Source organism: Trichosurus vulpecula, chromosome 4 (assembly GCF_011100635.1).
Source record: "Trichosurus vulpecula isolate mTriVul1 chromosome 4, mTriVul1.pri, whole genome shotgun sequence".
NCBI classification, from domain to species: Eukaryota; Metazoa; Chordata; class Mammalia; order Diprotodontia; family Phalangeridae; genus Trichosurus; species Trichosurus vulpecula.
Genome location: NC_050576.1, coordinates 170,273,746 through 170,300,546, shown reverse-complemented (window position 1 = coordinate 170,300,546; position 26,801 = coordinate 170,273,746). Strand labels below are relative to the sequence as shown.

The 26,801-nt window shown below is 39.8% G+C and overlaps 1 protein-coding gene across 1 annotated transcript in view; it reads right to left on the bottom strand.

Moving 5' to 3' along the window:
- The window catches only part of TEX14 (testis expressed 14, intercellular bridge forming factor), a 140,732-nt gene that overhangs the window by 20,389 nt on the left and 93,542 nt on the right, over window positions 1-26,801 (bottom strand). Inside the window, exons 18-23 of the mRNA XM_036755595.1 lie at window positions 15,220-15,357; window positions 12,986-13,070; window positions 10,011-10,092; window positions 5,205-5,332; window positions 4,431-4,639; window positions 135-237 (exon numbers count right to left, since the gene is read on the bottom strand). Coding sequence (XP_036611490.1) covers window positions 135-237; window positions 4,431-4,639; window positions 5,205-5,332; window positions 10,011-10,092; window positions 12,986-13,070; window positions 15,220-15,357 — 745 coding nt within the window. The remainder of the gene's footprint in view (window positions 1-134; window positions 238-4,430; window positions 4,640-5,204; window positions 5,333-10,010; window positions 10,093-12,985; window positions 13,071-15,219; window positions 15,358-26,801) is intronic.

Sequence of the window (26,801 nt, the reverse complement as noted above, 5' to 3'; positions counted from 1 at the left end):
AAAGCAGAATACTGTTTTAAAGGACAGGCAATACAAGAACTCCCTTCATGTTCCTTAATACTTTGTCTTGCATTTGTCAGTTAACTAGCATGTGCCAGGCACTGTGCTAAGCATTTCAAGTTTAAGCATAATACCTTTCTGTGGTCTGCTTTGCTGAGTGGCAAGGAGTAGTTTCCTAGATTCTGCTTTGGCCTTGGTGATAGAAGAACCAGGTTCACTGAATGTGGGCAAACTACCCTGTAAGTGATCAAAGAAACACAACATCGGATTCATGCTTATTGAGCTAAATAAACCCATATAGGATGCTTCTGAGATTTGACTCAAATTACCACAAGCTGAATAGGACAACCTGAAAGCAGACCAGTCTGTTCTCCGTCTCAAGGAGTAGTCTTCCCAATGCCAAAGGACCAGCGGTGCATTGGTGACAACACAGTCAATACTGCTGCACTATATCCAATCATGTCTGGCTCCCATAGTTGTGAGTTCCCACAACTCTTATCATGTATATAAGGATAGCTTTGCCATCTAGCATTTTTAACTTGGTAAGTGCTATCCTTCCTCTTTAAATGTAAACAGACTGCTATTTCTTGCTAAAGAATGAATATATGCATACATACCTACATACAGAGAAACTGCCAAGTTGAGATCCCAGTTTCCCTAACAATAGAATCTTTGTGAAGCTCCTCCCTCTCCCAATCTAGGCCAATACTCATATACAGACTCTCTAGAGAAAAGTTGCAAACTCTTTTGAGCAAAAGCTCTATAGTTCTTCACCAAGGAGCAGCTTCAGAGGCAGTTCCTTTGAGGAGGGAAAAAGTTATTTAGAAGACAAAAACTTTACATACTCTGAATGGTCCCCGGGGGAACCAGGTGCCAGTCATTATTTTCCCTTAAATTCCTCTCTAAGCTGCTGGGAAGATCTCTTAATGGTTCCAAATTATACACAGCATTGATCTCAGGCTAAATGGAACAGCTTTTGATAGCATCCCAGTTCCCAAGGATAACAGATTTCCAAATGCTGAGAGAAAAGAAAGATGAGTACGCTCATTCCATGCTTGCCATGTCATCTAGCCAGTCACCACCCTACAATTATGAGGAAAGGAACAAGAAACCTGAAGCATGACTATAAGCATCTGAGAAGGGGATCATTTTTTATATAAAAAGGGAAAGCTGGTGAGCTTGTCTTTGGTGCTAGCACTCTCTCTGAGGTGATTCAGTTGTCCCATCCGTAGTTCTCCCACCTTATTGATGTGGATACAAACAATGCCCTAAGAGTTAAAATTAATATTAAGAGTTGACTTCATGAAGGAAGTGGAGTCTCTTCCCCTTATCTTGAGTTACCATAAAACTTCCCCCTTATCCTGGACTATAAAATTCCTTGTCTCTCCCCATCCTGGGTCATAAAATTTCCCTTCTCCCTTATCTTGTGTCATCCATCTTCCTCATCCCTATATCTCCAACCCCCATTAGAAACCCTAAAAATTACATCACCACGCAACGGGCTATATAGCGTTCTGTTTATATAAGTCTGGTTCTTTTCCTGTATCAGGGCCTTTGTTTAGCTCCTTGCTAAATCTCAGGCCTGCTGCTTTTGCATCAATAAAGCTCCCAATGGCTACAGACAAGTTCTAAGTGAATTCTTTCACATCTGACCCAGCTCTCCCAACCCTGACCTCGTCATTAGCGTCGGTGCTGCAATCCCAAAAGTGATCTGAGAGCTGACAATTCTTGCAAGACTTACCAAGGGCTTCTGAGCTGCCCAGACAGCTAGTGCAGGACACCCAAGTACTAGAGGAACCAAAACACTCCTGTAACATCTCCAGCCCTCCCTGAACTTCTGACTGCAAAGAATATCCTTTAACGAACCTCACTAGGATACATAAGTTTGATGTCTGCAGTTTATTTCTTTCCTTCTTGTGTGTGATGATGGTTAATTAACCACAAAATCACTCATTTAGCGAAAGAATGACTGTAAATGTGGGCAGATGGAAGAACTGGATCAATTCCCCTTTTCAATTCTTTCCTATGGACCCCCAAAATAACCCTACCTAATTTGGTTAATAAAATGAGGAATCAGTGCCGATTTCTGGAACAATACAGAAATAAGTACCCAGTGAAGCAATATGACGAAAGAATGATTACACTACCAATATTAAGCATAAAATATATGGTCTACAATGTAATTGGGAGATATGGAAGAATAAGATGTGAACTGTGCCCTCAAAGAACTCAGGATTTACTGGGGGAGACCCAACTAGAACACATGAATTAACAGTAAACGACAGAAAGGAAGTCTATATAACTGTAGCCCATCACCATCTGTGGCTGTGAGGTGGCCTAACCCTTCTACCTGTACAAAGGACCCCATTCCATTATGTCTCTTTCAACAGACTGGCCCCTATAACAATCTCTCCCTGTCTACTGGCTCATTTGACACTGTCTAAAACAGGCCCATCCTGTCCCATTCCTCAAAAAACTCTCACTTAACTCCTGCATCCCATCCAGCCATTACATCTCTTCTTTGTAGCTGAGGCTGTCCACAACAGGTGTCTCTACTCTTTTCTCACTTTCTTCTTAACCCCTTGCAATCTGGCTTCCAACAGAAACTGCTCTCTCCAAAGTTACTAATCATCTTTTAGCTGCCAAATCCAATGGCTTTTTCTCAGTCCTCATCCTCCATGACCTCTCTGCAGCCTTTGATACTGTTAATCACCCTCTACTCCTTGATTTCTCTGCTGTAGACTTTTAGGACATCACTCTCTCCTGATTTTCCTCCTACATATCTGACCACTCCTTCTCTCTCTCTTCTTGGCTGGACTCTTTTCCAGATGGCACCCTCAAACCACAGGTTTCCCTTGGCATTTGGTTCTGGGCCCTCTTCCTTCTCCCTTTATATTACTTCACTTGGTGATTTCATTAGCTCCCATGAATTTAATTACAATCTCTACACTGAGGATTCTCAAATCTATCCTGCCCCAAACTCTCTGCTGACCTCCAATCCCACATCTCCAGTCCAAAAGATATCTGGCAGACATCTTAAATTTAACAAGTCTAAAATCAAACTCATTAGCATTCCCCCATCCTTCCCTATAACTGTAGAGGATAATACCATTCTCTCAGCCCCTCAGGCTCACAACCTAGAAGTAGTCCTGGGATTCTTCACTATCTCTCACCCCCCCACCCACCCACCCCTATTCAAGGCCAGTTGATTTCACCTTTGTAAAGTCTTGAGTATGCACTCCCTTCTCTCCTTGGACACTGCCACCAGTCTAGTGAAGGCTCTCATCACCTCACACCCGGATTACTGCAATAGCTTAGTGGGTCTGCGTGCTTCAAGTGCTTCCCTACTCCAACCCATGCTCCAGCCATTAAAGCGATTTTCTTAAAACACATGTCTGAATATGTCATGAGCACCCTCCCCTTGCCCCCCAATAAACTCCAAGGGCTCTCTCCTGCCTCCAGAATAAAAAACAAAATGATATTCATAACCTAGCCCCCTCCTTACCTTTCCAGTGTTCTTATTCCCAATCTACTTCACTCCCAGAAATACATTCCTATCCAGTGACATTGACCCTTTGGCTATTTCATGAACAAGAAAATCTGTCTACTGGCTTTGGGCGTTTTCTCTAGCCAATATTCATGCCTAGGTGCTACCTCCTCATTTATGCCTAACGGTTTCCCTGGCTTCCTTTAAGTCCCAACTAAAATTCCACTTTCGACAGGAAACCCTTCTCAATCTCTCTCTCTCTCTCTTTTTTTTTTTTTTTGCTTTTTGGCAGGGCAATCGGGGTTAAGTGACTTGCCCAAAGTCACACAGCTAGTACATGTGTCAAGTGTCTGAGGCCGAATTTGAACTCAGGTCCTCCTGACTCCAGGGCCGGTGCTCTACTCACTGCACCACCTAGCTGCCCCATCAATCTCTCTTAATTCTAGTGCCTTCCCCCTGTTAATTATTTCCTATTTATCCTGTATATAGTTTGCTTTGTGTATATTTGTTTGCATGTTTTCTCCCCCATTAGACTCTAAGTTCCTTGAGTTCTAAGACTGTCTTTTGCCTTTTTTTATATCCCCCAGAGCTTAGCACAGAGCCTGGCACATAGCAGGCACCTAATAAATGTATTGACAAACCTTTCTATCTCACTTGCAGCTAAAACTCTGCATATATGTATTATCTCACGAAAATATCAGTAAGGCCTGTCCTACTTTTCTGTTATTCTTCCCAGAACTTAGGACAGTGCTTTGCAGAGTATTTAATAAATACTTCATTCATTCATTCATTTCCCTGAGGAAGAATGACTGGGAGACATTTGCTTTATTAATGTTAATTTTGCTACAGGTAAGACTTCTGATCCCTAACAGGAAAAGAAGCACGGAGCCAGGTTTGACTTTGGCTTAAGAACATACAATAAATACACAATCCTCCTACTTACATGGTCTGTCAATCCAAAAGAAGGCATTTTAGAGGGGCAGGAGAAGCAATCAGTTCTCCTGCCCTTTTTACTGCTGGCTGTCGTGAATGTATTTGACATTGTCCTAATGGATTTCTGGCTGTCCCAGCAAGAGGTCTCCTGGGCTTGGGATGAGCTTCCTCCAGAATAGTCGTTATATGGAGTGATGACTGATGAAGCTGCCCCTGCTACTGAAAAGGAGTCAGCAGAGTTAACAGATCTTCTCACAGGAGGTTATAATGGGATCTAGAACCCTGGCTAGGGTTCTTTTTGTTTTTAGAATTAAGTATACCAGATAGTTTCCATTGTGTTCAGTAATCAGATCCATTAAGTGTCTAGTCTGAGCCCAAATATCACATTTTAAAACAGAACAAAGGACCAGGGCCACCAGACTAAAGGAAAATCATCTGATGTACGCCATGCTAGAAACACACTATTTAAGAAATTTTAAAAAGCATCTAATCCTAAATGCAATGACATCACCTTTTGCAAACTATGAAAAATCTGACATTTTCTCATCGAGCTAGGCAGGCCTCTCCCATGGCATTTCTAAAACTTGCACTGGGAGCTTAATGATCTGCTTTTATTTACTTTACATTTATTTTCTTTACTATAATCTTGCCTCTGTACTCTTTGGCCCAAACGAATATTCAAATGTCAGAGACAAAATACTAACTGAGCTCAATGGCCAGGTGTGGTTAACTCTTGTCTTTTTGTGGGTGAACTAGTTCTGAGAGAAATCTGTCTTGTGGCTACCTGGGCTGAGTGGAGTGCTGACACTGGTTGGTCCATGGCTTGTTCTGGGTGTTTTGCAGGGGATTTCCTTACAGGAGCTTCCTTGGTCCCATGAAATACTGGACAATTCCTGAATATCTATCAATGATCTAAAGAATTGAAAAAAAATCCCATTGAATTAGTAAAGGCTATTCAAAAAAAATGATAACAAACTATCAAACAACTCCTATGATTTTTCAAGAAATCTGAAAGGACATTACTTATGTATGATAATATTCACAGTGTCATTTTCATCATATTAAATAGGACCCTCCTCCCAAAACTTTTTGACAAAAAATTCTGTAAAGATTCAGTGTCGTATGGTCCAACACCACTTATAATTAATTCTTTTTCAATTATGTCCTCATGATAATTATTATAACACATTTATATGCTAATTTATGATTATGGACTACTTTCACTACAAAAACCCCAAGCAGCATGTAGCGTAAACATTACACCCTCATTTTACAGAGGAGAACGAGGCAGTCAAATAGCTAGAACACATCTGAGCTGAAACTGGAACTCAGGTTTTCTGGTTCAAACCTCAGCATTCTTCCTATTTTACCAGATGTCAAAGTTAATCACAAGAGTAATTACTTGTTCAATAATCCTTGTCAAGCTTACGAGAGTGGGGCACTTCACTCTTCTACAGAGGGCTTTTCAGCTCATTCTTCACTTTCTTCTGCAGCCTGGCTGAGTTTGAACCCCTCTCCTTCCCAGCCTCTTTTTGGATGTTGTCTTCCCCCATTAGATTGTCCGCTCCTTGAGGGCAGGTACTATCTTTCTCTTATTTGTATTCTCAGCACTTAGCAAAGTGCTTACACAGTAGGTGCTTAATATAAGTTTACTGAATTGAACATTGCCAATATTGTTATCTCTATTTTAGAGAAAAGAAACTGAGGCTCAAAGAGGTTGGAAGTGATTTGGGTGTGGTCAAGCAGCTAGTACAGTGTTCGAGCCAGGATACTTTATAAAAGCTTGAGTTATCAAAACACCACAATCTGTGAAGCATCTCAGAATCAGACATGAAATTCTAGCTTTCCCCCGTTTACCTTTTTATGTCTCTCTTGAGTTTTGTATTTGAAGATCAAATTTTCCATTGACTTCTAGCCTTTTCATCAGGAAGGTCTGGAATTCCCTTATTTTATTGAATGTCCATCTCCTTGCCTGGAAAATTATGCTCAATTTTGCTGGGTGGTTGATCCTTGGTTGTAGTCCTAGCTCCTTTGCCCTTCGGAATACCAAATTCCAATTTCTCCTGTCATTTAATGTAGAAGCTGAGAGATCCTGTGTGATCCTCACTGTAGTTCCATGATATTTGAATTATTTCTTTTTGGCTGCTTGCAGTATTTTCTCCTTGACTTTGTAATTCTGAAATTTGTCTATAATATTTCTTGGTGTTTTCAATTTGGGATCTCTTTCAGGGGGTGATGGGTGGATTTTTTCAATGACTATCTTACCCTCTGGTTCTAGAACCTCTGGACCTTATCTTTGATAATTTCTTCGAAGACTCTTTTTTTCATCATGGATTTCCGGTAGACCAATAATTCTTAGATTGTCTCTCCTGCATCTATTTTCCAGGTCACTTGTTTTTCCAATCAGATATTTCACATTTTTTTCTATTTTTTCATGCTTTACATTTTGTTTGACTACTTCCTGATGCTTCATAGAGTTATTAGCTTCCACTTGCTCAATTCTAATTTTTAATGAGTTGCTGCCTTCATTTTGCTTTTGAGTCTCCTTTTCCAATTGGTTGATTTTACCTCTCAGGGTGTCATTTTCTCTATTTAGATTCTAAATCTCCATAGCCATTTCACCAATCTTATTTTTTAAGGACTTGATTTCATCAGTTTTTTTTTTCCATTTTTTCTTTTACCTCCCTAATTTGGTTTTTAAAATCTTCCTTTAGCTCTTCCAGCAATGCTTTTTGGGCTTGAGACCAGTTCACATTCCCTTTTGAGGTATCAGATGTAGGTATAGTGTCATTGTTATCCTTTCCCAAATTGGTATTTTGATCACGCCTGTCTCCATAAAAAGAGTCAATGGTCCTCGGTTTTTTTGTGTTCTTCATGTTGGTTAGCCTTTTCCTGGCTTTACATTAAATTTTTGCTTTTGGGGATCAGGGCTCTCTGTCCCAGGTTTCTTATTCTGGGGATTGTGAGTCTAGCTACTGGCTTTGTGTATTGTAACCTTCAGTTTCCTGAGGTGTGGGAAGGGGTCTGGCTGCCTGAAGTCTCCTCTCCCCATGGGGCTGCTCTGCAGCACTACTGCTCTTCAATAATGGTCTCAGCTGTTTGTTGTTTGTGCTGGTGTCTGCCACTTTCCCTGGGGGTGCAAGGGTACGTCTGGGCTCTGGGCTCCTGGTGTTGACTCCTGCTGGCTCTGCCCCCTGAGACTCAGGAACTCCCATTGCTGGGCCACTGAAGCCAAATTTCTGTCTCCTCTATTCCAGTGTTTTTTTTCCTGAGGAATTCTCTGGGTCAGGGGGTGGAGGGGGGCAGCCACTTCTATGAAGGGTGAATTGAGGAACCCTGAACAAAAGCTCAGTAAAAAACATCTCTCCTTGGCCTGCTTCAGTGGCTGAAATGGTCACCATCAGGCCTTCATTACTTCTTGGTTAAACTACTCCAACAGTCACCTAATTGATTTCTCTGCCTCCTGTCATCACCTACACTCATTCCAATTCTTCCTATAAACTTCTATCGGAATTATTTTCTTAAAGTAGGAAGCAGCAATGAGGCCAGAAGCCAAAGCAGTTTTCTCTAAGGTCAGTCACTCCAGCAAAGACCTCTCCTTGGTGCAGATCTTGGTGCGTCTCTCTGAAAGGAAACTGGAAGGAAGAGATCTGGAGCCTTAAGTGGTGACTGCTTCTCTAGGAACATTATTTCTGGAGCCCCAGACAGGCTTCACTCTATTCCCTACCGTCCAACTACCTCTCTTCCAATCTCCTCGTAACTGTCTCACCAGCATACCCTTTCCTCTAACCAGTCCTGGAAGGGGTATGTCATTCATTCACTGTCCAGGTAACTTTCTGGACCAGAGTGCCCCTCCCTGGCCACTACTCCCTCATGTCAGTTGTTTCCCTCATTATCACGTAAGCTCAAAAGAGAAAATTATTAATGAGTTACCCTAGTGCACTGTTGGTGGAGCTATGAATTGCAGACCCTCTGGAAAGCAGTTTGGAATCAGGCCCAGAAAGTTAACAAACTATGCATACCCTATAACCGATCTGTACCACTACTAGGCCTATACCCCAAAGAAATTAAAGAGGAAAAGGATCCAATATGTACAAAATTATCGATGACACTCTTTTTGAGGCAGCCAAAACCTAGAAACCGAAGGAATATTCTATTCCAGAATGTCGAAATAAATTGTGGTATATGAATATATAGAATATTCCCATGCTAAAATAAATGATGAAATGGACAAATTTGGACCACACTGGGAAGACATAAAAACTGATGCAGGGCAAAGTAAATAGAACTAAGATAATAACTTACACAATTACAATAACAGTATAGAGAAAAAAACTTTGCAAGGCTTTAGAAGTCCAAGCAATGCAATGATAAACAGAGTCCAAAAGAATAAAGATAAAACACTCCATTTCCTGACAGAAATGATGAACACAACGCAGGAGAGACATATATTTTTGGACATGGCTGATGTGCGAATTTGTTTTGCTGGAATATGTAGGTGGTAGCTGTTTTTTAATTTGCTTAATGGGTGCAGGAGTGGGAAAGCCAGATAAATAAAAAAGTTCTTGTTACTTAAAAAAAAAAAAAAAAGAACGTAAGGTTCCTGAGAGCAAGTACTGTCTTTACTTTTGCATTTGCATCCATAGCACTTAGCTGGGGATATAGTGGCTTGACATGCAGTAAGAGCTTAATAAATAATTTTCATTCATTTACAGATCACCCCACTGCTCAAAAAACCTTCCATGGTTCCCCACTGCCTTCTGAACAAAGACTACACTTACTAACTTGACAATCAAGGCCCTTTACAATTTGTTTTTAACCTACCTTTCTAGCCTGACCTTGAAAAAACCCCTACATACTCAATGCTCCAGTAATAATGGATCATTTAGTGCTTCCTTGGGGTCCCATCTCAACGCCTTTGCTCATGCCATTCCCTATTCCCAGAATGCCCTCGTATACCTGTTAACATCCTACCATACTTCAGTGCCCAGCTCAGATAACATTTCTTCTGTAAAGTCTTTCCTGATCCCCTCTAGACTGAAATTATCTGAGTATACTACATTTATGTGCTACTATAAAATAAACAACCAACATACTAGTATATTTGTATCATATTTAATTGTGTATATGACTTATTATTCCCACTGGATTAAACTTATCAGGGGCAGGGGCCAGTCATTTGTCTTTGAATCTCCCTCAGTAGTAGAACAGTGTTACACACAATATGGCTTAGTGTCAGTAGAATGAATGAATGAACTGGGTTAAGCTATTATATCATCTGGGAGGAAAAAATATACTTGTTATCTAAACAGATCAGTAGATATTTGTTTATATAACAACACCAATTATGGAGAACAAAGCTGAGACCCTGAGGAAATGGGGTAAGTACTTTACTGTTAGCGACAGCTTCAGAAGAATGGAAGGTAAGTATTATCCAAGGTAAGTCTTCATGATACCATGCTTGCCTGAGCCAAGTTTTGACTAAGCAGATGGAGAGTTTGGAACACAAGCATTTCACCAGGGTGAGATATTACCATTAAAATGTTTTCTTTTGAATCTGAAGGAGCAGCTAACACATAACAACTCAAACCTTATGGGTGTGAACTGAAGTTCTGTTACACACTCAGACTTATTTCCAAGGACTTTTTCAATCACTTGAAACCTTTCTCCACCTGAAAGAAAAAGGAAATGTGTGTAGTCATTGGATTCTATGTACATAAATTAATATTTTTTTACATTTAATCCTTTTTTATTTTCAGATCTACATTGTCTACCTCTCATCTCCCCCCATGAGTTCTCTAGAACTCTAGAACTTCCAATCCATCACATTGATTAGGGTTCCTAAGTCTTTCAGAGTTGATTGTCCTTACAATACTATTGTTATGACATAAATTATTCTCCTGGTTCTGCTCACTTCACTCTGTATCAGTTCATTCAAGTCTTCCCAGGACTCTCTGAAACCATCCCCTTCACCATTTCTTTTAGTATTCCACCACCTTCATATACTATAACCTGTTCAGCATTCCCCAAGTGACAGACACTCCCTCAGTTTCCAACTCTTTGCTATCGCAAAAAAAGCTGTTTTAAGTTTTTTGTACACAAGTGTTTTTTTGATTCTCTTTCTCTTTGTTCTTTTTAGGGTATAGACCTAGTAGTCACATCACTGGGTCCAGGGCTATGTACAAGGTAATACCTTTTTAGGCATAGTTCCAATTTGCTTTCCAGAATGGCTGGGGCAATTCACAGTTCTACCAACAATGTAGGTACCTATTTTCCCGCAGTCCCTGCAACATCTGATATTTTCCTTTCTGTCAACTTTGCCAATCTGATGCGTATGAGGCATTATAATTTGCATTTCTCTAATTATTACTGATTTAAAGCACTTTTTCATATGGCTATTTAGAGCTTGTATTTCTTCCTCTGTAAACTGTCTATTCTTATCCCTTGACCCTTTATTAATTGGAGAATGGCTTTTTTCTTACAAATTTGAATTAATTTCCTATGTATTTGAGAAATGAGACCTTTATCAGGGAACCTGCAGTGTATGCATAAATTAATATTATTCTGTGGAAAATTTCTTGAGCCTGACCCTGGGATGATGAGTAATTTCAACAAGTACTTTAAGTGTTGAGTATTTTTAAGTGTTGAATAGATTGATCTGTCTCTGAGGTACTTTCCAGCTCTAATATTTTTAGATTCTAAAATTCTAAGCCAAATACTGCCCAGGCCAAGGAAGGCAGCAGCACAGTGCAGTAGAAAGAACTACGGATTTAGAATCAAAGGACCACAGAGTAAATCATGGTTCTTTCACACAATTCCATGGGTGATAAAAGCTCTGGGCTTCAATTTACTCCTCTGTACAATGAGGGAAATAGATTAGATGATGTCTAAGGCTTCTTCCAAGGCAATCCTATTAAACCAATGAATGTTCTAGAAAAGGACTTTGGAGATCACTGATTTTTACCAATGCAGGAACTGAGAACCAGAGGGAGAAAGTGACTTGCCTAAGGTTCCATAAGTAATAAGTATCAAAGTCAGGATCTGAACACAGGTCCTTTCACTCCAAATCCAGCATTATTTCCATTGCACCATATGTTCACGTAAGGGTCAGATGTAAAAAGAGTTTGGCTGTATCCAAGTCTAACCCTCTTTTAGTTATGCCATGCAGCAGCTGGAGGATCTGAGCAGCTCAATGTAACAACCTAATCTCCTCCTTGGTTATAACTACTTGAAACTAAAATTGTAGGATTTAGAAACAGAAGAGGTTCTTTTCTCCCCAATCCACCTCCAGTTTTACAGAGGAAGAAACTGAAACACAGTACTTTTGTGACTGCTTGAAGTCACAAAGAAAGCACACAGCAGAAACTGGATTTGAACCTGACTTGGAATCCAGTGCATTTCCCACTGTCATATGTTATCCTGCACTACTATGCAATTTCTCAGACAGAAGATTTCCAATTAGAAAGTCATTTAAAGGCAGGCCATTCAAAGATATGTTAGACAAAGCAAGTTGTCATTTCTGACAGGTCTGCTTTTTCTGCCATGCTATTTATACTAAGCATGGAGAAGGGAATGGATCAATCAGACAGTAACTCCTCCCATTCCACACACCATATTTTAGTCTGACTTGGGCATGGATGTGTTGCAAGAACCATTTAAAGAACATTGAGAATGTTCCTCTTAAAATATCTCTTACCCAGGTACCTAAAATTTCACTGCTGGATATTTATTCCTTTGGGTTCTCCTCTGTCAGAACCCTATTTTAAAATTGTGTAGAAGAGGAGTTGTTTTCAAAAATTGATTTACATTAATATATTTAGTGATATCAGTGAAATGGATGCCTGGAAAAGGTATACATGACAGTTACATGAGACTTCATGCCGTCTTGGGGAGGGAGGGGGGAGGGAGGGGAGAAAAACTGGAACTCAAGACTATGTAGAACCGTGTGTGGTAAACTAAAAATAAATAAAGAAATTTATAAAAAAAAAAAAAAGAAATGAAGACTGACAAATTTAAATGTCTATGCCATGAACTGATGCTTTAATGAAGCATCAAGCAAAGACCAGTTTTGTTGAGATCTGACTGTTTGGGATCAGAGAACCAAATGTCTGAATACGTGGTTGTGCTCCTAGCTTTCCTAATTGTCCACGTAGCCTTGGACAAGTCACTGAATCTCCCTGAGAGGAGGGTTGGACTTAATAATTCCTAATTATGATTTTCCAACCCAAAGACCCATAGGAGTTGATAGAGGGCTGTGGTGTTGTGAAAAAAAAAATACTGGTCCTGGAGTTGGAGGATCTAGGATCCAATGACAGCTACACCACTGACTAGCTGTGTGACTTTGTGTGCCCCACCCTAAAACTAGGGACTGGACTTAGATCTTTGAAGTCCCTTCCTGCTCTAAATCCTAGGAGCTTGGGATATTTCTTTCAAAAATGCTAATTAAAAGTTTGCTTTCTTTTTAGGCAATCTGGGTCATCCAGGTAGGCTTGTCAACGCTTCGAAGCTCCCTTTCAGTTCTAACCTTCAAGACTCTACACAGCAGAAAAGTAAGTGATTTCTCACCTGACCACATATCACCGAAGTCTTGTTTTTGGGCACCACAGACTTCTTGTGTGATTTCCATGTCATCTTCTTCATGACTTAAAGTCTGCAAAGGAAGTAAGACTATTTTAAAACATCAAAGATATGGCCCCTAACTACATCCAATCCAATTCAGCAAACATTTATTCTTCAATCAGTAAAGCAATTATTAAGCATCAGCTGTGTTCTAGGAATTGTGCCAGGCATTAGGACAAAGACAAAAATGGAACATTCTCTTCCTTTAAGGAGGAGTACGTATTCTATTTAGAGAGACCAGACATACACATAAATAAGTAAAAACAAAATATACTCAGATATGAAAATGAATCTGTGAACTTATGGATTTAGGCATTCTTTCCAATAATGCAAATCACAACCCGTCCGTGCCAGCCATCTTGCTCAACTCCTGTCTGTCTCTTATAACAGGTGTGCCACAAGGTTTCTGCACAAAGTGCTGAAGGCCTTCCATGAAGTCTACTGACATTGTGAGTACCAATGGACCAGCTGGGATGCCCACTCTCATCCCTCACCCTTGTCATGTAACTACCCCATCATCCCCTTCCTTAACGGAATCTTTTACTCTGTTCTCCTTGTTTCCTCACTGACTGTATCTGTGCCTGCTTATAGACACCATGTATTTCTCCACTGCCCTCATCAATCAGAAGATAGGTCAAGTAATGAAGCATGTTTATTGTCTATATTATGACATGCATGTGGATGGCTACCCTTTAAGAACTTATCCATCAGGATGCACCCCTGGGAAAGGCAGTATGGGGGATAGGAGTTGAACTGGAGAAGGAGAGTGCGCTGAATTGCCTTTAGGAAATTGCAAAGCTCCTTTGATGATCTCCAGGCTTTCCACGGAGGCAAAAGTCCAGCTTTCTAACAGCAACATTCTACCTGTGTTGCTGCATAGCAGTGAGATATGGAATATAGGTCTCCAAAGAATTAAAAATGGATACAAAAGAAATACAAGGCAATTTTGTCAAGGAAGGAACTAGCACCTGAGGGGATAAGTAAAAACCTTTTATAGAAAATATGCTTGAGTTGAGCTTTTAAGGAAATTAGGGATTCTAAGAGGTGGAGGTGATAAGGGAATGTATTCCACTTTTAGGAGACAACCTGTGCCAAGACACAGAAATGGAGATTGGAGTGTCATCTTCAAGGGAACAGCAAGGAGGTTAGTTTGGCTGATCCAATGAGTGGATAATAATGAGTACTATAAAAAAGCTAGAAACTAGTTGGGTCCAATTTCTAAAGTGCACTAAATACCAAGCATGAAATAATCTGGAGGTATGAAGGAACCAATGGAGTTTAGCAAATAAGAGTCAGCCCCTGCTTTAGGAAAATCACTTTGGCAATTGTGTAGAGAATGTATTAAGGAGAGAAGAAACTGAGGATCACTTGAGGGAGAGAGATAAATTAGAAGACTATTGCAACAATCCAGGCAAAAAGTGATGAGGGCCTGAATGAGGGTGGTGTTGGGGTGAAAAAAGAGAAAGCATTGGAAATAGAACAGGCAACTGATGATAGAAGGGGTGTGACAGAGTGTGAGAAGCTGAGTATGGCTTGAGGTAGTGAACCTGGGCACCTGGATTATTCAGTTATAAGGTAACCAATAAGCATCAATTTATTAGGTGCCCATTGGGTTGAAGGCCCTGAAATAAATACCAAAATAAACACAAAATGTAAAATCCCAGCTCTTAAGGAGCTACATTTAAGGGTGGAGATATAACAGAGCACGAATGATGAGAGGAATAAAGAAATATTTCCCATAAGAGACAAAACCTTGAACCCATATAAGATAGGGATATTTTAAGAGCATGCTAAGCTGAATATAGCTGCTTGAGTTTCTTTCAAATATTGATATTTCTTCCCAAGGTAATCTTATATATGAAAAGAATACACTAGCTTCTAAAATAAATTAATGTTTGATGGATCCACAATGTTAAAGTTGGTTATTTTAAAAAAATTAATACTGTATTTAACATTTCCCTCTCTCCAACACGTGTATACACACAGACTCATTCTCTTCTTTCCTCAAGATTTCCCATTTTTGGAAAGAAAACGATTCCTTCCCTTCCTATCTTCCACAGTATTTTCTTATGCATGAAGTGAAAGGTAGTAAGGGATATATCAGGGACATGTGTTGCCCAGAAGTCCTAAGTGCAGCTCTAGGGAAAACTATGGCTGTAGAGTGTCAAAATACACCTTACCTGGGATTTAACTTTTACCTTAACTTTTAAATGTTCTTCAACAGTTGGGGTGTAAAAGTAATCAGGATCAGGGGTTAGAAATTCATCTGTTACATCTTCAGAAGAATCTACTGAGCAAGGTGATTCCATAGAATGCTCCTATTAAGGGAATGATGTTAGAAAGGATTTTTCTCAGAAAATTAGAAAAACTGGAACGTAACAAATATTACATCACCATCATCCCCTTAAGGCAGTTCTGCTTAACTTTTTTTTAAGAGAAGGCACTATAAGATGGTTGTTTGCTGGGAAATGACTAATATGTCAAAATAAAATGTGTTAATGTATTAATACAAATTTTTAAAAAGAAATTACATTGGCATTTGTCAAAAAAAAAAAAAAAAAAAAAAGAAGACTCCTTAATGAAAGAGCTGCTGTATTCCTCTGGCTTCTCTCAATCTCCTCCCATACTTGGACCCAGTACTTCTAATAGGTGAGAGGAATACACTATATCTAGGTCCCCCCAGACACACTGTGCCTCCAGCCATCATAGTATAATCCACCCCATTCCCCACCTACTACCTTTAGTTCTGAGAAGAGTAAGGAGACTCTACCAGGCCTAGAAAAGACAAAAGCCTTTGATTCCACCCACCAGCTCACTGACTTCTCAGATCAAAATACCACTCTCCCTAGATGTGTATGCTCAGACTTTCTTTTGTTGTTTTTTGTATTATTAGTGCTTACTTAGCACAGTGCCTGGCACACAGTAAGCCCTTAATGTGTTTTCATTCATTCCAGCAAAAGCCACTTACAAGATATTATTGAGAGATACCCTGTTTTCCAGAGCTAAGGCCCAGCAAGCACGCTGAGCCTTGAGCTTGGCATAAAAACAATCCTTTTCACTCAGCCTCTGGATGAACACTGCTGGAACCAAATTACAGAACTGATGATCTCTGAGTTCAGGCAAGTACCAATCGGCCCAGACATGAAGCCCGGCTATGAACGGACTTTTTGTCACTTGACAACCTTGCCTCAGCAGTGCTGCTTTACCTCACTACTGCTGCTGCACTACACTGTTTGACTCTTTGTCTAGCCACAAATGTATAACTCGAGGCTTAGCCACACTAGAGCGGGTTCCTTCATGAGGTGGTTGTCGTGGCAGAAACACATGTGTCTTGTTCCCTCCCTTTTTCCTTTTGAACTTAAACTTCTGTTTGATTCCTGACTCTCTTGTCTCCAGCCTGCTCTGTTTGGCTCTGGCAATCCAACAGGATAGAGGCCAGTCCAGTCCAGCTGAACTCCTCTGATAATGGTGGAAGCAGTCAAACCTCTGTTTCCTCATTTCTCTTTAAGAAACAGTAGGAACGCATTTTAAAAGTACCCTAGTTCAAGTCTTTGGACTGATCTGGGAGAAAAACCTTTACCAGTCTTTCTTTAACTATCAGTTCTGCCATGAGGTTCTACCCTCCTCTACCAGATTAGCCCAAGAAGGATTTCTTCCTTGAAGGGAGAACTGCCACTCCCTGTGGCAGTAAGAGAGGGCAGGGAGAGGTGTGGCACCAAGAGTAATGCCTAGATGCCTGAAAGGGATAAAAAAGACTCCCCTCCCCCAAGAGCAGTGTTCTCTTTCCTCATTTTCCAGAAGGCAATAGGGTATTGATGCAAGGGAGGAAGTCTCTTTCATTACTTCACATCACCAGTGACCAGCTTGGGGGAGATCTCTGGAGAAAAGTGATCATAATGTTCTATCAATTTTCCTATGTCCAATAACACTATAAACATTATTTCATGTCTTCTGTTAGAAAGACTTATCTGGGAGCATGAGGGGAGCATTCGTTTGAACATTTTGTTTTCAAGTAGAACAATCCATTTTAGACTAATGATAAATAATGTACCTGAAGTGAAGTAACTGTTTCAACTACATCCTATAACTATTTATAACCTTGTTTCTGTGGAGAGATACATGGCAAGTTCTAAATTATCTAGGAAACCAGTGGGACCCCCCTTTATCCTGCTCTCTCGGTCTCTAAAAGGACTAACTTCTAGTCTGTACAATCTATGGTTAGAGAAGACTTTAAACACTTAATCATAGATTTAGCACTTAATCACATATTGATTTACTCAACTGAACTTATCTAATTTAACTAACAATTGCTAAGTACCATTTATGTTCAAAGGAGGCAACTGAGTGGTTCTGTGGATAGAGCACCTGGCCAGGAGGTGGGAAGACCTGAGCTCAAATACAACCTCAGACACTTACTAGCTGTGTGACCCTGGGGAAGTCACTTAAACTTGTTTGCCAAAGTCTACTGGAGAAGGGAACGGCAAACCACTCTAATATCTTGGCCAATAAAACTCCACAGGTAATATTAGCACAGTATGGCCTATGGAGTCATGAAGAGCTGGACGTGACAACAGTTTATGTGCAAAGTACTGGTGCCAGAAATAATACAGTTTCTGCCTTTTTAAGTAACTTAAGTCTTTGGGACCTTGGGTAACTTCTAGTGGGCCATGGATGGTCTGGCTTTTCTCTGAAAGCATGGAACTTTGGGAAGATTAAGTAAACTTTAGGTTGGTCCCTTCTTGTTTCGCTCCCACCAAGAGGAGAACCAGGGGAACTGGGAAGAGGTACTGCATCAGTTTTAAAAAGGAGTAACTGTACTCTCATTTTGTTTTCCCTTCCTTATGAGGCAGCCCCGTGGCACAGTGGACAAAGTGCTGGACATAGAATCAGAAAAATTGGGAGTTCGAATCCTGTCTCAGATGCTTACTATGTGGCCTCTGCCTCAATTTCCTCATCTGTAAAACAAGGATAACAACAGCACTTACCTCCCAGAGTTCTTGAAAGAATAAAATGAAATTATATTTTAAAAATACTTTGCAAACCTTAAAGCACTACATGATGTTACTGCTATTACTGTTATTCCTCTCTCCAGAGCGTGAGGTATAATGCTTATACGTGGCAGAAAGCACACGTCAATTAGTCAGAAAACATTTATCCAAAAAATTTATTAAGTCCCTATGTTCCAGCCACTGTGCTAATCAAATGAATATAAAAAGAAGCTCACAATCTAATAGGAGAGAGAAGCAAACCAATATGCACAAACAAGCTAGATACAGGAAAAATAGGAAATAACAGAGGGAAGGCACTGGAGGGGTTAGGGAAGGCTTCCTATCAAAGGGATTTCAGTTGGGAGGAAGGAAGCAAGGGAAGCCAGTGGTGGAAAGGGGGACAGAGAAAATGCCCAGACATGAGAGATGAAATGTCTTATTCATGGAACAACAAGTAGGCCAATGTCACTGAATCAAGGAATATGTGATAAGTAAGATGTAAGAAGTCTGGAAAAGGTAGGGAGGTTATGAAGGGCTTTGAACATCAACCAGAGGATTTTATATTTGACTCTAGAAGCAATAGGGAGCCACTAGACTTTACTGCGTGTGGGGGGGGGAAGAGAGCTGAGGGATGGGGAGTTGGGGGGAAGGGAGACATGGTTAGACTAGTACTTTAAGACATTCACTTTAGTGACTAAATGGAGGATGGATTAGAATGGGGAGAGACTTCAGGCAGGACGATCCACTAGCAGGCTATTGCAATAGTCCAGGTAGGAGGTGATAAGGACCCATACTGGAGGGGTAGCAGAGTCAGAAGAAAAAAGGGGGCATATTGGAGAGATATTGAAAAGGTGAAGTAGAACAGCCTTAGGATTTGATATGAGTGATAAGAGATAATGAGGAGTCAAGGATTAACACCTAGGTTGACAGCCTGGGGGACTGGAAGGATGGTATTGTTCTGGACAGTAATAAGAGAGGCAGGAGTTGGGGAGGGTTTAGGGGGAATAATAATGAGTTTGATTTTAGACATATTGAGGTTAATATGTCTGAAAGTCAGTTGGAGATGTGAAATTGGAGGTGTGAACATGAGCTTTGTAATGAGTATACTATAAGTTATGTAGAGGGAGAAATGAACCCAGGGATACAGAAATCCCAAACCAAAATTCCCAAGGCAAGGCCGCCTAGAATGAATTCCCTGATCCAAGCATTCTTTAAGTCAAGGAGGCAAAGATTTATTACACTTAAAGTAAATAAAGCGGGCAAGAGTTCTTAGGGAACCTGCAACCATACAGGGCTACAGGAAAAGTTTAAGTACAAGATTTAGGGATGAAACCTGTCAATCAGGTGTGTTGCGGTGGGATTAGGGAGTGGTCAGGTGTGATTAGGGGTTGGTCAGTTCTTAAAGGAACATGCACTTTTTGTATCTTACCCAGAGTTCACTGAAAAATAGCCCGGGGAGGGGAGCGGGAGGAGGTGTGCTTTTGCCTGTGAAATGTCACTAAGTCACCAGGAGTTCAGGGCTAGCTGGAGATACTAGCTGGTTACCATCAAGTGCCTTGTTAGTCAAGATTAATGTAAGGGTGTATACGTCTGAACTATGTCTAGGATACGTGTCAGATTCAGTATATGGTCAGTTATCAACACCTGGGAATCAAACTATAATTGGGCATAGCTGCTTACTAAGGAAGAAGCAGAGATAATTTTGGGGCACACTGCCCTTTAGCTAGAGAGGATGTCTGGGAAAGAATGTTTGAGAACTAGATGTGTTCTGAAATTGGAATTCTGCCACAGGCACAGGCATCCAGGCAGAGGCTAAAAGGAAATGTGATGTTAGAATTAGGGTCCAAACACTAGCACCCCATCAGTTAGAACTTCCCTTCTTCACAGAAGAGAACAACGGAGTTATACAACGACCAGTAAACTAGAAGGATTCCTGAGGCTCAAGGCTGTTTGACATACCAGTGATCCTTTCCAAGCCGGATCTAGCTGAATTTGGAGGTGCCTGGAGCTGCCAGAAACCACAGAATAGGCCTTAATCAGCTCAAGGGCAACCTTGAGAAGAAACTGCTGACTTAAGACCTTGCTTGGGAGTTTCTAAACATCCAGCTGCCTGGCTTATTGTGTCTACAGATCATTTCTCCCTTAAACAACCCCTCCCCCCACACACACATTTCTCACCTGAAAGCTTCAAGAAACTATAATATCTTACCCCTTTTCCACTCCCATTTGAAGAGCTGAGAACTCTCTCCCTCTCCGCTCCTTGTAGGATCTTCTCCCCTCTGTAAGCCTTTTCTCAGACAATTAATGCTTTGCAATCTGTGATTGGATTCAGTTTAGTTTAGGTCCCTTTATGGGCCTGGGGTCGTTTGTTAACAGAGGTCAGCAGAGAGTCAAGGCAGAACACATAGATTTGAGAATCATTAGCAAAGAGATAATAATTAAGGTAGTATAGAGGAAGAAGAGAAGAGGGTCCGGGACAGAACACTGTGTGACAACTATGCTTAGAGGACATGATCTGGATAAGGATTTAACAATGGAAGATAGAGAAACAGTGGTGAGGTAGGTGTGAAGAGCACCAGAAAAATGGTGTCCTGAAAACCTAGAGAGGAGGAGAGGGTGATCAACCGTGTCAAAGGTTGGAGAGAGGTCAAAGAAAATGAAGACAGAAAAGGCCATTGGATTTGGCTATTAAGAGATCATTGGTAACTTTGGAGAGAAGAGTTTTGGTGGAATGATAAGGTTGGAAATTGGACTATAAGGGGTTAAAAAGAGAGTTAGAGAAGAGAAAGTGGAGCCACTTATTGTAGATGGCCTTTTCAAGGAATTTAGCTGCAAAGGGCCGAAAAATATGAAATGATAGTTATTGAAAATGAAGAATTAAGTAAGGGTTTTTGAGGATGAGGGAAACATGAGTATATTTATAAGCAGTAGTGAATGGGATGGATAATTGTGAAGACTTCACAGGGTATGTCTAAGGGAGTAGGAGAGGTTTGGGATTTGGCCTTATGATTCTGGAAGGTCAGGACCTGGAGCTGTGGGCATGCCCTTCCCCCTCTCTCTCAGATTTTAGAAGATAATGAACTTCCTGTGAGCTATTTGTTCTCTGCTCCAGGAAGGTCTCTCCACCCAACCACCCCCTTTCTTCTCCTAGACTTTCAGATACCACCCTGGCAGTTGAGTTCCAATAGGGAAAACCTGAAGAAAAAATTTAGGAAGGGAAGTGGAGAGTAGAATTTGGTTGGAAATTTGGGATGGGTTAAGGGGAATAGGAAGATGTGGAATACAGTTTGGAGGATGACCTACAGGGGAATACATGTACTGCCTAGGTGAGCCCGAGGCTCAGACCTCTGACTGCCATTGCATTGTGCTTTTTTTCTTTATCATAGGTGATCCTGAAGCAGTAGTGATACTGATCAGAAGGATCAGTATCCTTAAGATGGCAGTTTTGAGCTCTGGAGGCAGCCTTGTGAATTCAAAAGATTGGGAGCTCCTGACTCCCTCAAGGAGTTTTATAAACACTGCGCAAAGATGATGTGAAGATGAAATTACTACTTAATAGTCCCTCTAAGGGTTCTATGTTTTAGTGTTCAAGGGCTGATCTTCTGGGAAAAGTATGATAGCAGTTCTGGGTTACTGCTTCACGTTTACGTTTTGTCAGTGTGCACTTGTGAATGTGTTTTAATCATTTCTTTTGAGTGAAGTAAATAAAGAGCTGCTCTATACTTGACCTATACTGCACAGAGTATCTTTTTACTCCCCTTTTAGGGAAACCCTTGATGTGAGCTAAACCTAAGCTTTAAGTGATTATCTCTATAGCTCTAGGAGCCAGTGTTCAAAAAAGAAAAGCCTAACTCCTCTCTTTAGGCTCCCCTACTCCGAATACATGGGTTCACAGTTTAGGACCCCTTAGACAGAGAAGATAAGTACCCTAGCCTCTCTGGGATTCGTTAGTTAATAGAGTAATATATCACAAGCATGGCTGGTACAGGATGGCTTTGTGATTCTTAAGGGAGACAGAACCATCAAGTTTGTTTTCCCCTCAAACTGGAAAGCAGCGTGGCAGAAACTAGGTATAGAACAACATTTCACACTGTATACTGAAACAAGATCCAAGTGGTTATATGACATAAACATATAGAATTATATCCCTGGACATGTATAACCTATAACCTATATCAAATTGCTTGCCAGCCTGGGGAGGGAAGTTTGGAAGAGAGGGAGAAAAATTTAGAACTCAAAATTTTATAAAAAATAAATGTTTAAAACTATCTTTCCATATGATTGGAAAAAAATGCTATTTACTAAAATGAAAAATATAAAAAAATTAGAGGAGCATGGAAGAAATTACCCATCAGATCTATGCATAGGTGAAGAATTCATGACCAAACAAGAGACAGAATCATAAGCAGCAAATTGAACAACTCTGATTAAAGAAAATAATTTAAATTAGGAGAGAAGCAGGTAAGTGGGGGAAAAAATCTTTGGAGCAAGTTTCTCTGATAAAAGCTTCATTCCTAAGATATATAAGGGATTGAAATTTTTTTTTTTTTGGAGGTGGTCCATAAGTTTTAAATTTTCTCCCCCTTCCCCCAAAGATGGCATGCAATCTGATATAGATTCTACATATGTATTCCTATTAAGCATATTATCACATTAGTCATGCTGTACAGAAGAATGAGAAAAAAATGGAAGGAATCATGAGAAAGAAAAAACAAAACAAAACAGAACAACAACAACAAAAACAGAAAATAGTCTGCTTTGCTCTGCATTCAGACTCCATAGTTCCTTCTCTGGATGTGGATGGTCATGAGTTCTTTGCAACTGTTTTAGGACCTTGTATTGCTGAGGAGGGCTAAGTCTATAAAAGTCAGTCATCACACAATCTGGCTGTTACTGTATACAATGTTCTCCTGGTTCTGCTCACTTCACTCAGCATCAGTTCATATATGTCTTTCTAGGTTTTTCTGAAATCTCACTGCTCATCATTTGTCACAGCACAATAGTAATACATTACATTCATGTACCTCAACTTCTTCAGCCATTCCCCAATTGATGGGCATACCTTCAATTTCCAGTTCTCAGCCACCACAAAATGAAGCTGCTTATAAATATTTTTGTACATGTGAGTCCCTTCTCATTTTTATGGTCTCTTTTGTAAATTCTTATTTTATTATTTAATATTTTTAGTTTTCAATATTGATTTCCACAAGATTTTGAGTTACAAATTTTCTCCCCATTTCTACCCTCCCCCCCCACTCCAAGATGGCATATATTCTGACTCTCCTGTTCCCCAGTTAGCCCTCCCTTCTGTCACTCCATTCCCCTCCCCCATCCCCTTTTCTCTTACGTTCTTGTAGGGCAAGATAGACTTCTATATCCCATTGCCTGTATATCTTATTTTCCAGTTGCATGGAAAAACAACTTTTTCTTTTTGAGCATCCACTTTTAGAACTTTGAGTTCCAAATTCTCTCCCCTCTTCCCTCCCCACCCACCCTTCTTAAGAAGGCAAGCAATTCAACATAGGCCACACATGTATCATTATGAAAAACACTTCCATAACAGTCATGTTGTGAAAGACTAACTATATTTCCCTCCATCCTATCCCCGTCCTTTTTCAAAAGTGTTTGCTTTTGATTACCTCCTCCCCCAATCTGTCCTCCTTCCTCCTACTTTCCTGTTGGGCAAGATATCCAATTGAGTCTATGTTATTCCCTTCTCAAGTGAAATCCAATGAGAACAAGATTCACTCATTCCCCCTCACCTGCCCCCTCTTCCCTTCCAACAGAACTGCTTTTTCTTGCCACTTTTATGCAAGATAACTTACCCCACTCTATGTCTCCCTTACTCCCTCTCTCAATATATTCCTTTCTCACCCCTTAAATTTAATTTTTTTTTAGATATTATCCCTTTATATTCAACTCACCCTGTGCCCTCTGTCTATATATATATGGATATTCCCTTCAACTATCCTAATCCTGAGAAAGGTCTGATGAATTACAAACATCATCTTTCCATGAAGGAATGTAAACAAAACAGCTCAACTTTAGTAAGTTCCTTATGATTTCTCTTTCTTGTTTATCTTTTCATGCTTCTCTTGATTCTTGTATTTGAAAGTCAAATTTTCTATTCAGCTCTGGTCTTTTCCTTGAGAAAGCTTGAAAGTCCTCTATTTTATTGAAAATCCATATTTTGCCTCAGAGCATTGTATTCAGTTTTGCTGAGTAGATGATTCTTGGTTTTAATCCTAGTTCTTTGACCTCCAGAAGAGCACATTTCAAGTCCTTCAATCCCTTAATGTAGAAGCTGCTAGATCTTGCATTAACCTGATTGTGTTTCCACAATACTCAAACTGTTTCTTTCTGACTGCTTGCAGTATTTTCTCCTTGACCTGGGAACTCTGGAATTTGGCTAAAATATTCCTAGGAGTTTTCTTTTGGTGATCTTTTTCAAGAGGCGATTGGTACATTATTTCAATTTCTATTTTACCTTCTGGTTCTAGAATATCAGGGTAGTTTTCCTTGATAATTTTTTTTCATCCCTTTTTTAATTTGTTTTTTTCTTTTTTTATAGCATTTTTTTTTATTTTTAGTTTACAACACTCGGTTCTACATAATTTTGATTTCCAGATTTTCTTCCCTCCCTCCCCCCCTTCCTCCCCAAGATGGCATAGAATCCCATATAGCTTCCACGTATAACTTCGCATTGAATTAATTTACACATTAGTCAAATTATGGAGAAGAACTGTGATCAATGAAATGAATCATACAAAAGAAGAAACAGGACCAAAAAAAACAACCAACCCAAAAACAAAAACAAAAGAGAGAAAAAGAAAAAAAAGGGGGGGGAAGGCTAGCATGAAGTGTGCCTCAATCTGCTTTCATACTTCATAGTTCTTCCTCTGGATGTAGATAGCATTCTCCATTGTGAGTCCTTTGGAGTTGTCTTTGTACCTTGTGTTGCTGAAAAGAGCAAAGTCTGTCAGGGTTGGTCCACACAGAATCCATATATCTGTGGTTGTGTATAATGTTCTCCTGGCTCTGCTCCACTCACTCAGCATTATGTTGTGTAGGTTTTTCCAGGTTGTTATGAAGTCCGTATCATCCCCATTTCTTACGGCACAATAGTATTCCATTACCTTCGTATACCACAGCCTGTTCAGCCATTCCCCAACCGACGGGCATCCCTTTGATTTCCAATTCTTAGCTACCACAAAAAGAGCCGCTATAAATATTTTTGTACACATGGGTCCTTTTCTCGCTTGCGTGATTTCTTTGGGATACAACCTTAGAAGTGGTATTGCTGGGTCAAAGGGTATGAACATTTTTATAGCCCTTTGGGTATAGTTTCAAATTGCTCTCCAAAATGGCTGGATCAGTTCACAAGTCTACCAGCAATGTAACAATGTTCCAATTTTCCCACATCCTCTCCAGCATTTATCATTTTCCTGTTTTGTTATTTTAGTCAATCTGACAGGAGAAATGTGGTATCTAAGAGTTATTTTGATTTGCATTTCTCTAATCAGTAGTGATTTTGAACATTTTTTCATATGCCTATAGATAGCTTTAATTTCTTCCTCTGAAATCTGCCTGTTCATATCCTTTGACCATTTCTCAATTGGGGAATGACTTGTATTCCTATATATTTGGCTCAGTTCCCTGTATATTTTAGAAATGAGGCCTTTATCAGAGATACTAGTTGCAAAGATTTTCTCCCAATTTTCTGCTTCCCTCCTAATTTTTGTTGCATTGGCTTTTTTGGTACAAAAACATTTCAATTTAACATAATCAAAATTATCCATTTTGCATTTTGTAATGCTCTCTATCTCTTATTGTGTCATGAATTCTTTTCTTTTCCATAAATCTGATAAGTAAACCATTCCTTGCTCTCCCAAATTACTTATAGTATCAGCCTTTACTCCTAAATCATGAACCCATTTTGACTTTATTTTGATATATGGTGTAAGATATTGGTCTATGCCCACTTTCTGCCCTACCATTTTCCAACTTTCCCAACAGTTTTTGTGAAATAGTGAATTATTAGCCCAGAAGCTGGCCTCTTTGGGTTTATCAAAGAGTAGATTGCTATAGTTGTTGACTTCTCCATCTTATGTTCCTATCCTATTCCACTGATTCACAACACTACTTCTTATCCAGCACCAGGTAGTTTTGATGACTGCTGCTCTATAGTACAGTTTAATATCTGGTATGGGTAGGCCACCTTCTCTAGCATTTCTTTTCATCAATACCTTAGATATTCTAGACCTCTTATTCTTCCAGATGAATTTTTTTTATTATTTTATCCAGCTCTGTAAAATAATTTTTTGGTAGTTCAATTGGTATGGCACTGGATAGATTAATTTAGGTAAAATTGCCATTTTTATTATATTAGCTCAGCCTACCATGAGCAACTGATATTTTTCCATTTATTTAGATCTGACTTTATTCACATTAAAAGTGTTTCATAATTATGTACATATAGGCCCTGGGTTTGTCTTGGCAGATACACTCCCAAATATTTTATAGTGTCTACAGTAACTTTGAATGGAATCTCTCTTTCTATCGCTTGCTGTTGGGCTTTGTTAGTAATGTGTAGGAATGCTGAGGATTTATGTGGGTTTATTTTATATCCTGCAACTTTGCTAAAGTTGTTTACTATGTCAAGTAGTTTTTTACTTGATTCTCTAAGTAAATCATCGTATCATCTGCAAAAAGTGATAATTTAGCTTCTTCTTTGCCTATTCTAATTCCTTCAATTTTTCTCCTCTTATTGCTAC